The sequence below is a fragment of the Trachurus japonicus genome, chromosome 23, assembly GCF_045865225.1.
Source record: "Trachurus japonicus isolate A0001 chromosome 23, Traja_1.0".
In the NCBI taxonomy this organism is placed as follows: domain Eukaryota; kingdom Metazoa; phylum Chordata; class Actinopteri; order Carangiformes; family Carangidae; genus Trachurus; species Trachurus japonicus.
Window position 1 is genome coordinate 12478499 of NC_140929.1, and position 14914 is coordinate 12493412.

The 14914-nt window shown below is 42.2% G+C and overlaps 1 protein-coding gene across 10 annotated transcripts in view; it reads left to right on the forward strand.

The window, feature by feature from the left end:
- LOC146962624 (ELKS/Rab6-interacting/CAST family member 1-like) overlaps positions 1 to 14914 on the forward strand; it is a 118251-nt gene that overhangs the window by 18923 nt on the left and 84414 nt on the right. For 6 of the 10 annotated variants that reach the window (XR_015035106.1, XR_015035105.1, XM_085769581.1 and 3 more), the window contains exons 5-9: positions 7877 to 8133; positions 8238 to 8409; positions 11569 to 11643; positions 13006 to 13161; positions 14101 to 14193. Coding sequence is in view for 7 of the 10 variants with exons in the window: in XM_085769581.1 (XP_085625707.1) it covers positions 7877 to 8133; positions 8238 to 8409; positions 11569 to 11643; positions 13006 to 13161; positions 14101 to 14193 (753 nt within the window). In the remaining 3 variants the exon portion in view is untranslated. The remainder of the gene's footprint in view (positions 1 to 7876; positions 8134 to 8237; positions 8410 to 11568; positions 11644 to 13005; positions 13162 to 14100; positions 14194 to 14914) is intronic. The other 4 variants (XR_015035107.1, XM_085769586.1, XM_085769584.1 and 1 more) reach the window with 1 other exon arrangement.

The following is a 14914-nucleotide window of genomic DNA, read 5'->3' on the forward strand; positions in this document are numbered from 1 at the left end:
TGGTACACCACCCACCACCTGCTGAACCCAGTGGGCAAAAGGTCTGGTGCTTTGTCAGCTCCTTCTCTCATTGTGTGTGTGTGTGTGTCTGTGTGTGTGGCGGTTAATCCTAACAGGCAGGTGAACACAGTGCCTGTTACACCTGGGTGACACTTTGCCTTCAGGTGGAGAGTGGGATGAGAGAGATAGAGAGATGAGACAGAGAGAAGAGAAGACCTCCTTTCTTCTTCTGTCATGTTTCCCCTTCTTTTGCTCACAGCGACAAACTTGGAGAGAGAGAAGCAGAAGAGACGGGGAAGGAGAGATAGAGAGGAGGGAGGGAGGATGGGGGGGTAGTCACACAGACTGGCACTTGAGTGTATTTTCCACTCTTTGAACATGGCAGTAAATCAGGCCTTCAGGTTAATGTGTAAATGGATGGTGCTACCAGAGTCCTGATCTGTTCCACCTCTGCAGCTGGAACGCTTAAACCATCTGCAACAAGCCAAGGACATTTATTGTGCACTAAATAAAGAATTAACTACTGTTCTCAATTAAAGATAAAAGATGGAACTAGAGCACATAAGAGATATTTTACCGTAAATATACTGAAGAAGCACTTTGGAGCGGCTTTCTGTGCTGACTGAGGAAGGACTTATAATCACTGCTCAGCACTTAACGTTATTACACCTGGATTTAAGTTGAGCATCTTGCATTTCTAATTTAATTACTCCGAGCTGGCGTTGAGTTGTCCTCAAGGACCCAGATTAGTTCGAATTCAATAGAAACGGACGGGGCCAATTGTTTCCTGTGTGAGATTTCCATTTACTGTATAGAGAAAAATGTTGCCAGCCAGAGTTTTTGTGCCAGCTGGCCGCTAAAAATGCTTCGCCTGGCAATCTATAAACCGGCAAAGACCCTGAGAGAAAGAGAGTGAGTGAGTGTGTGTGTGTGTGTGTGTGTGTGTGTGTGTGTGAGGGGTGGATGGATGGAGAAGACGGATTGAGATGTAAAGATGTGTAAAATGTAGAGAGGAAGAAGGAAGGAGGAAATCAGCAGAGGATAGATCAAACTGGAAAGCCGGCGGTGTGCAGGGAGGAGGGAGGGAAAGGAGGAAAGATGAATGAGTGGCGCGGACGAATTGAGCTGAAGCTGTAAAAAAAAAAAAAAAAAACTGATGAAATGTAGAGAAATGGAAAGACTGATTGATGTTGATGTGACAGGAGCGAAATGGGCAAAAAGGAGGAAGGTGGATGAAAAGATGGAATTAATAGATTGACTGAAAGAAAAGGGGGAAAGAGGAGATTAAAGATGAAGGATGGACAGATCAAGCTGAGCTGACAATAGTTACATTGTTGTACTGATGACACACTGTTTTGTCATTAGGAGCCATTTGGTGGTGATATATTCCCATTTAAAAAGCCATTTACCTGTTTTTTTTATTATAGCAGGTGAGCAGGAAGCAGAGAACAAAACTCAGACATGTTCATCTGAATTGTGCAGAATTGAATTCCAGTGGTGGATGTTTTTCATGTGTAAAAAAGTGAAGCTTGCATGTTAATCTGTTGGATGTGAGTTACAGATGAGGCAGAGGAAGGGACGGATTTATAAAGGGGAAAAAAATGCTGAATGCGCACACACACACACACACAGTCGAGGATTCTGCAAACACTGTGTGCATTCCTCAGGAGTCACGCTCCTCACAGCTACAGATCCACAACTCTCCAAACTTTTTGTCTCTTTCTTTGTTCTTTGATTGTCTTGATCATCTGATCTGGTCACCCGGTCTTCTTAAGCCCAATGTCCGATGAGTGGACGCTGACTTTGACTGATAGTCTTTCCGTGTGTCGGTGTGAGTTCTCTGCAGCACGGCTACAGTGGAGCCTGAGCCTGAGAAGGTCTGAGTGGGAAATGTGTTTGACTGTATGAACGTGATGCAGAGCGGTCCAGGAAACGACAGCCTGCAGGCTCAGCAAAGTAAAAAAAAGAAAAGAAAAAAAAGTATTCATTTATTTATTTTCCTCTTCTTCTTTGTCTTCTTTGATACAGGAGACAGCACGCTTTAAAATGTGATGACAATCATCTCGCTGTCTGGCTCTGCCTTACCTTGTCTCTCCTCCTTCTGTTGCCTGCAGTCTGCTTCTCTTTCCATCCACAGCCCATCCACCTATGACTCATTATTCCCCCTTGTGTGTGTGTATATGTGTGTGTGTATGGTGTTTTTTGCTTGAATTGGCATATATGTGTGTGCACGTCCAGGTTTATGTGTGGCAAGAGTGAGACAATGATTTATTTTACCTTTTTCAAGTTCCAACTAAAAGATTAAAAAACTCCAAAAATACTTTATCTATCACATCTCTGCATTTGTTTTTATCTTTATATGTTGGACCTTATTTGTGTGTGTGTGTCACTGGATTTCACACATGAATGCTCATCAGTAACAGATGGCCCTCAGACCTGTGTGTTTATTTAGTCAGGATGGAGAGATAGGTGAGAAGGAGGAAGAGAGAGGGATGGGGAGAAAGAGGGAAAAAAGGTAAATACAGGGAATGATAGTGGGGGGAGAAAAGGCAGATGGACAGAGGAAGAGGAGGAGGAGGAGGAGGAGGAAGGGGAACAGTGAGGAAAGAGCAAGAGGGAGATTCATGGAGAGAATTTAGCAGAGAGAGAGCAGACTCCCACGCTCAGGAGTCTTATAAAACTTTAACTCCATGGCACAGAGAGAAATAAATAGCCCCTCTTTCCCCCTGTTTCTCTTTCACAAAAGCACAGTGTTGGTTTCTTTTTTTACTGTGGAGGGAAATGTAGGGAGAAGAGAGAGGTTTGAAAGTGAAAGGAAATGAGGGAGTCAGCTCTCCCTCTTCGCCTATGAGGCTGTGATTTTGTGAGTTTTTGCTCTCGCTGTCTCACTTTCTCCACTTTCTCTCTCACTCTCTTTGTGCATGTGTGTGTGTGTGTGTGTGTTATGGGCCTGTGGTACTGTGGTAGCCATGTCTTTCCTTATAAGGAGTGGGTTTGGGAAGAGCTGGTGAGGAATGAGGAGAATTACAGTACGGTCACTCCCCTTTTCTCCTGCAGACTTTTCTTTTTCTCTCTCTTTCCCTCTACTCCTCTGAAATCTGTCATTCTGTCTCTTGTCTGTCAGTCAGAAGAAACGTGACAGCTACGACGGGCTGTTTTGCTGATTTAATTCCTTCCCTCTTCTCCCCTCTTCTCTTCTTGCTCTTTAAACTCACCACTGACCCTGATGTTGCATCTCAAAGTGACTGATTAGGGTCAACACTCCTCTTTTGCCTTTTTCTCCCTCCCTTTCTTCCCCCTCTTGGCTATTTTTTTTATTCCTTCTTTCCCAGTTTTAATCTCTTTCCTCTTTCATCCATATTTATTCTTGACTTCCTCTTTTGTTTTCCTCCAATTTGATTCTATTTTCTTCCGTGAGCTTGCTCCCCATCTTTTCTGAAATGATGCTTTTCCTCTAAATGTTATTTTCCTCCTCTTCGTTATGTTCTTCATCCTCCACCTTTATCCTCAGAGAATACAGAGAGAGTGTGTTAATCTGCATGTTGTCTGATGCCTGAGTGGGCGATGCTTTCAAACTGCTCACGGTCATTACACACACACACACACACACACACACACACACACACACACACACACACACACACACACAGCACGGCCACTGCCTCTAACATTATGTTGTCTGCATATGTGTGTTTGTAACTCTGTGTGTGGGCATCATCGTGTTGTGTGTGTGTCCATCCGTGTGTGTGTGTGTGTGTATATGTGTTTCTGTCACAGTGTGTGTCCGTTTGCGACGGGGGAAGCGTGACTCACCCGGCGAGCACAGAATAAGCGAGGGATGAGACGGAGGAGTAATAACGGAGAGATGGTTAATATTGAACGACAGATGAGCAGTGGCCTCAGGAGAGGGGAGGGGGCAGCGGATGGAAAAATTGTCACCATATTCACAAACGGATTTTCTCTTCTCTTCTCTTCTCTTCTCTTCTCTTCTCTTCTCTTCTCTTCTCTTCTCTTCTCTTCTCTTCTCTTCTCGTCTCTTCTCGTCTCTTCGGCCTTTCTCGTCGCAACATCATTTTTTGGCGTGAACTCGTGTTTTCAGACGGCGGTTATGTTGCTGAAGCCATCACATTTTGTCAGGAGCCCATTTTAATCCCTCCAGTGATGTGAATTTGAGTCTCATCCTGGTGTAAAATCCTCGTGTCGTGCTGAGACCTTGGATTTTCAGCTCCATGAAACGCAGCGATCTCATCTCAGTCGTGAAACTTTGCTGAAAGCAGAGCTGTCCTGGAAGGACATTAGGAACAACAACAAAAAACAAATGCTGATGCTTAAAATTATGTTTAGTTTTTTCATTTCTTATTCCATCAGACCTGAAAAAGAATATATTTATTTTGATTAAACTGCTGACAGCTGACATGCAGCCTTAGATAAAGAGATATTAACTCATATTTATAGGTCACAAGCAAAAATAATTAGGGAACACTGGTGTAATGGGCTGAGTGCAGGCCAGTGTGGTTGTGGGTTGATAGTGCGACATTTTGAGAGTTCTTCGTCTGAATATTTTTCCATCCAGTTTCAGGTTCTTCCACCAATTTTGTGGTTATAAATTCAAGAGTGGAAAAACAGAATACAGGGCTCATTTTAGTAGTTTTTCTGTTTGCTTTAATTAATTTCATGACTATGGCGGCATATAACATTGTTACCTGGAGCTGAGACACAGTCCATCTTTTTATTTATTATAGACCACATAGACATAAAAGGTGTGAGCACAGTCATTTCCCTTTTTAAGGAGGTTGTATATGGGAGAAATTGGATTAATAAGGAATGCATGTCATCTGGTTATTGAAGTGCATGTACTGTAAATACATTAGTGATACGTAGCTATCTCAGATAGTATTTACAGTCATCATGAGATTAGTCGACAGTTTCCTGTTCACACTCACCTCAGCCGGCTTTGCTGCAGTGTGTGTTTTTGTAAATACGTTCCGTCGTATTCATAAATTTGCTTGTCAGTAGCGATTTGCTCCTCCTGCGAGAGCATGAAGACTTTTCAATCATATTCACAAGTTGTGATCTGTTGAACATCTCCGGCATCAAGATCATTTCCCATCTTGCACTTGTTTACTGAACACCAGCACGAAGATTTTATCTGTCCTTCCCTTGGACAACTCAGGCAACGACTTGTCGACTTGATTCGTGTCCTTGTTAGTGTTTGTCACATTGATGCACAGATTAGATTAGTTTGTTTTTTTCGTTGTGCTATGTTGTCATCTGTACTCACAAGTAAACAGAGGAGAGATGTGGAGATAAAATCAGACTGGAAAATAAGCATTGGCTTCGTTCATATCCTGGAAACTTTTGATCTTCTTTAAATGGTGTTTGTGTTTGTAACTCACAGTGTTGCAGGCAGCACATATGTGTGGACATATGTGTCCATGTCTCTTGATGCTCTGTGGGCGTTTACACTTCTGTCCCGCGTGTTGAGCGACCCCCTCGGCCCCCTGTGGAATCAGGAAGCCGTTGACGGGATCAAAGGTGAAGAGGCCGAAGACGACTCAGCAGAAACTGAGACGGAAAACACAACTTGCGCTATGGCGCTACTTCATTCCTCTCGCCTCTTTTTTTTTCATCCTGTCTTCTTCTATTTTCTGCCGGACATGGTTAACACTGTTTTCTCTCCTTGTCTGACTTCGCTCCCCTTATCTCTCCCTCTGTTTTCCTTTTCCTTCTGCTTGCTTCCTTTTATATTTCATTCCTTCTTTTTCATCTCTCTCTCTCTTGTGGTCTGGCATTTCTCAGCTCTACATTCCAGCTGTGTGTGTCTTTGTGTGTGTGTGTGTGTGTGTGTGTGTTTGGGAGGTGGGGAGTGTGGGGAGTGTGGGGACTGGCACAAGTTTTCTTGTGTGTGTGTTTCAGAATTCTTTATGTGTAACCTTTGAAGTTAAGTGTGTTATTTGCTGAACTAAAACACACTGATTTGCATTTGTGTGAGCAAGATTATTGAGGCTATGTGTGTTTGTGTGTGCGTGTGTGTGTGTGTATGCATTCATTTCTGCAGCTCGGACATAGTTGTGCCTGATGTGACTGTGTGTGCTTGCCTGACTGATAACAGTACATGATGGTGTGTGTAGTCATGCATGAACATTTCTTTAATGTCTAAATAGAACATGAAATATATTATATATGTTATATTCTACACATATTTCTGTAATGAGCATGAGAACATGTGTTTTTCTCCCACTGACTGCACACCACACGGCTCCATCCTTCTCTGTACATTCTCTATTTGGGTAATTGTGGTTGCAACCAGTGAGTAATTTAAGTATTGATGAATGTACTGACTATTTTCTTATTAGTTCATTAATTGTTTTGGTGAAAAGCAAAGATAAACAACCTGAGAAGAAAATAAAGTTGACCAACAGAATTAGAAAGCAACAGAAAATTACAATATCTCAAGGATGCTTCTTGACCCTTGACTCTTGCAAACTCTTTTGTGTTTTAGTTTGTGTGAACAGTTCAAAAACAAAGCAAGGAAAGGATTAGAGATATCTCTCTCATTTTGATAAAGCGCTTAAGATTGGAGCTCTCTTGAAAAATTTCGAGGTTGTTTGCAAATTCTTGCATATTGTCATCATTCATAAGGGAGGGTCAGAGCCTGCGAGTCTGCAGGAGGAGTCATCGTTGGCATGGAGACAGACAGATGCAGCAGATTTAAGATTTAAGAGAGGATGCTCTCTATCACTGTGTCTGTCTGTGTGTCATAAGAGAAGTCCTAGAAATGTCTGTGTCCTGTCAACATGTTTGACACTTGGTGATGCAACGAGGACAAAAGATTATTAAATATATAACTTAGAGTTGCACCACATATTCACTGCAACACTCTTAATAGAAATAAAGAAAATGCACCAATCTGTATTGAACAGAGCAGGACACAGACACACAACACGAAGCAGAGCTATTGTTACAGACAGTTGCTGTGATTTTATTCAATTACCTTTCATCCATTTTCTTTTAGTGCTTCTGTTTGTACTAGCGCACAGTTTATCTGTGATCACTATCTGCCTTTTCTCCTCTCCTTTCTCTTCCCTAAAATATAAGAACTGTTCTTCTTTGCATCTCAGCTCATTCCTCTCTTTCCTTTCTCCTTTAATCTCATTCTTTCTCTTGTCAATGTTGATTAACGATAGCTGCACTGGAGCACTAGCATCTCTGCCTTTTCTGACCTCTTAACTTCCTTTTATTTTAATCTTTACTTTCTTTTTTACTTTGCATTTATTTACACACCTCCCTCTACCCATATGACTATTTCAGTCTGTGGGAATATTCCTATGAGTTGTGTGGAGTTGACCTGGTTCCTCAGGTTATGCGTGACGCATTTAAAAAAAGCTTTGGGACATTGTAGTGACATCACACACACACACACACACACACACACACACACACACACACACACACACACACACACACACACACACACACACACACATGCATACGTATTATAAACTCTTTTTTTCATCTGACTCAGGGCCAGTCATGTCATGTTGTCCTCAGCCATGACGATGACGATGGTGATACTAACCTGCCAACACGCTTTTACAGCGCTCTCACTCACTCAAGGTGACATAAACATACTGTACGCTGCTGTCTCAGTCAGCTTCACACTCTGCATGAAGCCCAGTCAAGACATATTTCGTGTCTTGGTCCAGAAATCTGTCAAACTTGGCGATCTGAGCTGGACATGGCTACAAAAATAGTGTCCTAGCTGCTCATACGTCCAATTTCCTGCAAAAAAGTCAGCATGTGGGCTGCTTAAGGTTGATTAACACACTGTCTTTTATCTTATTGGTTTAAACTGGACATCTGTCTCTCCCTCCAGCATCTCCAGTGCACCATCCAGGCTTTACAAGATGAGCTGCGAATCCAACGAGATCTCAACCAGCTCTTCCAGTCCGATTACTCGGAGTCCGGTCACCTCGGAGGCCAGGGCATCTCCCCTCAGGAAATGACAGAGGAGAACTTCCTGCGTCTCCATGCCGAGTACGAGCGACAGATGAAAGAGCTGTTCCTCCTGAGGAAGACCGTGGAGGAGATGGAGCTGAGGATAGACACACAGAAACACACACTGACTGCCAGGTAAAGATACAGTAGAGGCCACAGACTGGGAAATGAATGACGCCACTGATTTAGGCTGCCTGCCATTATGTTGACTTTAAATCTATACTACTCCTTTCTAATAGGGATGAGTCAATAAAGAAGTTACTAGAAATGTTGCAGAGTAAAGGCCTGTCGTCACGGGCAACAGAAGAGGACCACGAACGCACAAGGCGACTGGCCGATGCTGAGATGACCATCCATCAACTGGAGGGCCTGCTGGAGCGAAAAGACAAGGAGATGCTGCAACTCAGAGAGGTGTGTGTGTGTGTTTGTGTGTGTTTGTGTGTGTGCAACTGGTGAAGAAGAAACACAAACTGTTCAAGAATTCCCATGGGTGAGGGTGTGTGTGTCTGTGCACAGCCAGATGTGAGTGTGTATAAACCAGGCAAGGCTTTTGGCTGCTTGTACTCTTGGCTTAGTTGATTTAGTTTTAATAGAACACAGAAACATCAACACACACAAACACACAGGAATGTACACTTCAACCTGTTTTTCTACCCTCCACTGCTCACTTTGTCTCTTTCTTAACATCTCTCCAACGTCTCAACTCCCAGTCCATCATGTTGTTGTTTATACAACAGCTCCCTCTAGTGGAAAGATGCTGTAATGACAACAAATAATCACAGATGGGTATTCAACCTCTCAGTATACGAAGTATTTATTTTAGGAGACTAAATGTTAGATGCATCTTTTTGGGATTTTTTTTTATCCCATACTTAATTCTAAATCAAATTTTTCAAAGAGTCTTAAACAAAAATCCCCAAACTTTTATATTTACATATTTGTGACAAGGAACAAGGTGAATAAAAGAAACACTATATTAAACTTCAAAAACAGTTCAATGTACAGAGCAAACATCCACAAAAAGCACTTTAATCCTAATTAATATTAATGCGCTACTACACACAGTATGCAGATTAACAGAATGCAGTTCTTCTATTAGATCTGAATAGACAAATATAGTACAACATTGTATGTGTGGTGATTGTCTCAAAGTAGCTTCCATTCAGCCAAAGTGTTTTAACTTTGAGTTGCCTGGTGGAAAACTGTGTCACTTACACCGAAAATACACAAACCAGCTCTGACACCAGCCTGTTATGACCAACTCCAAATGCATCATGGGCCGCAGCTGTGAGGGACAAACATGCATAAACACACAGGCACAGACACACACACACACAAGCAAGTGGTGCATCATAATTGTGTCATAGGCAGCAATGCTTTAAAACATAATTAGGAGATCCCTCCAGACTATATTACTACACTCTAACTTATCTTTTGGTTCTTGTTGCTTCATATTGCATCAGTCTGCTGGACAGAGTTTCTGTTTTCTGACTGCATTTCACAACAGACATTGTTAATTTTAAAGCAGGAAACACCTCGGGAAGACTGGAATAAAATCATGCAGTATCTGCAGTATCAGTATCTATTAGCTCAGTGCTAAGGGTTAAAGTGAAAATCAGGATTGTAAATAATGAAGATGTTTCCACAAAATATTTATCTTGAAGACTTCCTGCTGCACTGCTGACAACATGGTTCATTTCACTAATTAACGGAACAGTCCCTGCAACTTCCTAAAGCTCAGGCAGAGTTGTTGTTGTTCTTTTTGGTACCAAAATGTAACAGAGCAACAACAGTAAAAAAAGAAAAAAAGAAGAGGTTTCTGTATGGAAGCAAACAGAGGACTTGAATCTGAGCTATGTCATACCTAACAATCACCACTGTAATGTAATCATTTAACTTAAATCATTGAAAACTGAATCTTTAAATTGAAATATCACAAAATGTATAGCAAATACAAATAAATATAATAATTAATTTATGATGACAAAAAGGAGTTAATACAGATCACATATTTGTAGACTAACAGTAGCTGTTAAAGTAGTTAACATTACACTTCATGTGCAATATCACAACATACAACCAGTGGCCAATTAGGATGCTGCTCCAATAATAATGTGATCACAGATATGACAATATCATGAATGTGTGAATTTAAGATGACCAACTGGAAACTCACACACATACACAAACACCTTCTAAAAAAGATGGTTATGAAATTAAAGAGGTTCAGAATGTGAAGCTTTTAACTGTTAGCTAATCTGTTTATTATACGCCCTTTCTTTGCACTTGATTTTACCTGTGACTCTTTCTACAGTAGGAAGTGATGACCAAATAAGGGATATTTCAGTTTGTTTGCGTGAGTGTGCCCATGAGCATTCATAGTATTCATACTAGCGCCTTCAGCCATGGCACCCTACTATCCCTTTCACATATGTGTGTTTTTCTCCATCCTGGCTCATGCATTAGCCGCCTTTGTTGGCCTCTAACTGTGTTTCCTCCAAAGAGAAGCAGTGAGGCATACACTGCTACGTCCTCCCCTCTGCTTTCATTCCCTCCCTCTCTCGCACTCTCTCTCCCTGTCCTTCTTTTTTCTTTTTGTGCCTTTACATTCAGCACCACCACCACACTCCCCCTCCTTTGCTCTCACTTCATTTGACTAGTGAGTTGTGATGTGGTAACAACAGCCAGACAGACAGAATTTCCTTACATGGAGCTCAGTAAATTATCCGTGGAGTTGAGTAGTGAAGAATTTGTTTTTAGAGCACGTCTGGAGAGTTTTGAGTTTTAGGATTCTAGGAGAAGAAATAATCTAGAGTAAATTGAACAAATTCTTGCAGGGTTTTTTAGTTGTGATGTAAGTTGGATATTTTCTGAAGGGTTACAGTAGGAAATTGAAACTGGTTTAGATTTCATTTGAAGCTGGGAGCTGGTTCATCAGTGTCATCTCAGCCTGTCAGATTTCATCATTCATTCACATTTGAGGCTGAAACGGTGTCAGCTTCGTTGGTGCCTTCGTTCCTCACAGCTTGAAGGATGTGGGATGGACGGATCGACCCGAGGAGGCTAAAAGCCAGCGCCTTTGCGCGAGGGAAACATCTCATTCCCGCCTCCCCCTGCATCCCCATCTCTCCCTCTTTCCCCGTTTCCCCGTCTATCCCTATTCCGCCTCCTTTTCACGTCTCTCCCCCCTACCAGCCCTCTCCTCCTTTCTCCCCCTCGCGCCACCACTCGCTCCGTTCCTCTCCATCCTTCCCTGCACCTTCCCCTCCTTCCCATCGCCACTCCGTCCATCCTGTCGTCCTCCCCTCCACCTGTTCTCCCCACTACCACGCTTTCGTCGCCGCCTCCCCCGTCCATCCTTCGCTCCAGCACTCGTTCCCTGTCCCTGCTCCGCGGCCTACACCCTCCGTCCAGCCCTCCCGTCATGCCTTCCCTTCAGTCGCTGTCGCCTCCTCTCCTGGTGCGAGACCTTCCCCTCCCTCGCTCCATCCCCCACACCATCCCTCTCTCCATCCCTCTGTGTCTCCCTCTCTGTCGCCCGCTGACCATCGTGGTGTGTGTGTCTCTCAGGAGCTGCACAGGAGATATGAAGCAGCTCCAGAGTCGACAAAGACCAAGGCCCTGCAGACAGTCATCGAAATGAAGGTAAATGTTGTGTGTTGTGCTTTACATCGAAATCAGAATTTTCTTTATAATGTGATAAATACATAGAGGATAAAGTCATAAATACAGAGCTTTATTTAAGTTTATTTAAGTAGTAAATTTGGACTATGTTATTTTTATTACTTTGTCAATACGTGTTTTTTTTAATAAATATTTAGTGGATGTTTACAATATTATGATCATTATTATTATTATTTCAGTATATATAAATCTACAACTCTCTGGTTTTCAAAATTGTTAATTTTGGATAAAAGAATAAATATCAAATTACAAATTAACTTGATATCATATCATGAGTGTTTTCTGATTTCAACCCTAAGTGACAGTTTGTACCGTTTGCTTTGCAAAGGCAATGTCAAATTATCCCTGGTGCATTTGAAGAGTTACATCTTTACTGCTTTGTTATTTCATTGCTTTTGTACTCTGTATTTTTTTTCTCTCTAGAAAAGTAGGTCTCACCCTGCACAGAGCATGCATTCATTTGTCTCCTCTGCACAGAAAATTACCTGTGATTCACAGATTTAGTGAAACATTTGCTCAAAATCTATTTCAAACATGATTTGTCAATTGGAAAAAGAGACACATTCATTTTTTGCAGTTTCATTAACACAATATATTCTACATTCATACTGTTCATATTCAGCTGTCAATGACATGATGAAGTCGAACAGAAATGTTCTACATCTTCCTTAACAATTTTCCAACTTCCCAGTCTCAAGCTGCTCCCTCTGCTGGCCGATACTCAGATTTTCAAACCTAGAGAATCATCAGGAAATGGGTACATGTGACTGGCTGCCCCTTAACCCAGCAAACATGCCCATCTGGGACTCGCATGGGGCCACTGTGGGCAGAAAATTGGGCCCATTACGGGCATGAAATGTGAGGCATATGGAGGCCCCACATTATAGGGCACAGGCGGGGCCTTGAGTTGCACAGCGTGGGTTGAGTGTAGACTTCACAGAGATTGGGCCCTTAATGGGGTCCATTGAGGGCCAACAGGTGTGGGTTTAAAGGGACAAAACATAGGGGCTCTTGTGGGCAACAACAACCCACACTGTCCCACTTTAAAACCCACAGCCACCCACAGTTGGCCTGCATGGACATGTTTGTGGGGTAATACTGAAGATCAACACTGTAAAATTTGTTAGTTAATCAATATCAGCTTTGCCTGTGTTCAGAATAATTTATGTTTCAGTCCCTCTCCAGTCTGGTTTCCACCTCTGCTCAACATTCAGCAATGCTTCAGAAATGTATTGAATCTTTCATCACATATATGGCCCAGGTAGAGTCAGTCACACCGTCTCAGTCTCTTAACTCGAGCACGTTGTCGTCATGTCCTGCCAGGATGCAAAGATCAGTTCAATGGAGCGCGGCCTGAGGGAGCTGGAGGAGGAGGTGAACATGCTCAAGTCCAACGGAGCTCTGAGCAGCGAGGAGCGGGAGGAGGAGATCAAACAGATGGAGGTCTACAGATCCCACTCCAAATTCATGAAGAACAAGGTGACAGACACACACACACTAACACACACACACATATCTGCTTGTCTTATCGTTTTTTTCTCTTTGTGTTATAAAAAATTTCAAGCTCACTGGAAAAATAACTCGTCTTTCCCCCCCACCACTGATGGATACAGCTTTAGTGTCAGGACCAAAAAGTATTGCAATGGGAGCCATGCTCATTATAACAAACCTGCACTTCAGTCATGGAGAGACGAGCATGTTTGGAAATTCAGTCAATTTTTTCTTCTCGCTCTCTCTTAGCCTTTTTTTGCTCGTTATAGCTGAAATGCATTTGTTTGTGTTTTCCGCCGGTTTTCATATCTCACATCTTGGAGAAAAGTCATTTAAACCTCTTCCTCACCTTTTCTGTCTTTGATTTTGTCATCGTTGCATTCATAGATGATTATAGCGGTACACTGAATACCTGACATCCTCCATACATGCTACACACTGTGCATAAAGTATGTGTGCCGTCTTAAAACAGAGTGAAGACCAGGGACGGCTGATATCCAGTCATGAATCTACAGGACTTCCTCTTGTTTGTTTGTCAAGAGAAACTAATGAACTAATTTGATACAGATTTGTCTGAATGTAAGGAATGGCTCATATGTCAATGGGCACAAGAGTGTGTTCTGATTACTATAGTATCTTTATCCTAAATTTATATTATTTGTGGTTTTATTATTTTTGGTTATTGTCAATTTACTGTCTGACAAACTGCATCACTCATTCCTCACATATCTGTTAACTTGTATGACATATGAGACCTTGAAATGTTTTTTGACATTAAAACCATAGGTATGTGTGATGCAGGATGTGCAGCTGGTGGTTTTCCTGTATTATTTCTGCATGTGAGCTGCTTGATTATTCTGTGCGTGGTCCGCGACTGTGGCGGCTAAGATGTTGTGTGGTCACGGTGACGCCCTCCTCTCCTGCCAGGTTGAGCAGCTGAAGGAAGAGCTCACTCACAGCCAATCAGAGAAGGAGGAGCTAAGGCAACGAGCCAATGAGCTTCAGCGGGAGGTGTCTGCAGTAAGAGACACACCTCTGTGTCTGTTTGCTTTTCCTCTCTTCTCTTCCTCTGTCTCTCTTGATCTCTTTCTCGCTCTCTGTGTCCCAGGTTGACTGGCTAATGGCTGCTGCTGCTCGAGTAGATTCCCTGTAGAATCCCAGTAGAGTGACTGTGACTGTTCAGACTTAAGCAACTATAACTCTCAGACAATAAAAGATGAAAATATGTCAATGCAACGACTAGCAATTTTGCATTTTGAGATTTAGAGTTCAAAATGAGACATTTATTTATATAATTTCTATATAATTTGATCACATTATTGTTTCTCCATTTTGTCTGATTCCCAATCAAATTTTCCACATCCCGTAAAACCTAATAGTCCAAACTGTGTTCTCACACACCCATTTCTTATTCTGTTGGTGATCAGAGGCTTTTGACAGTCATAGTTGTTTGTCGCAGTCTGACCTGTACAATCACAGACCTCCAGTTCAGAGTCCAGCTGTGCTGTGCTACAGTATGCATATCTCTAACCTGCTTGTTTTTCTCCTTGCATGAGGTTTCACTCAGCCAGTGGCTGGGATCAGTTTGCTGAGAGTTTTATAGGATTGAATTTTCTCTGTGGTTCGGGTCCATTCTTTATTTTTAATGTCATATTAAATTCACTCACAAAATTCATTCTCAATCACCCCATGAAATACCAAAGGAAGTTATGAAACAGTCATGTTGACCTTTTTTCATTTT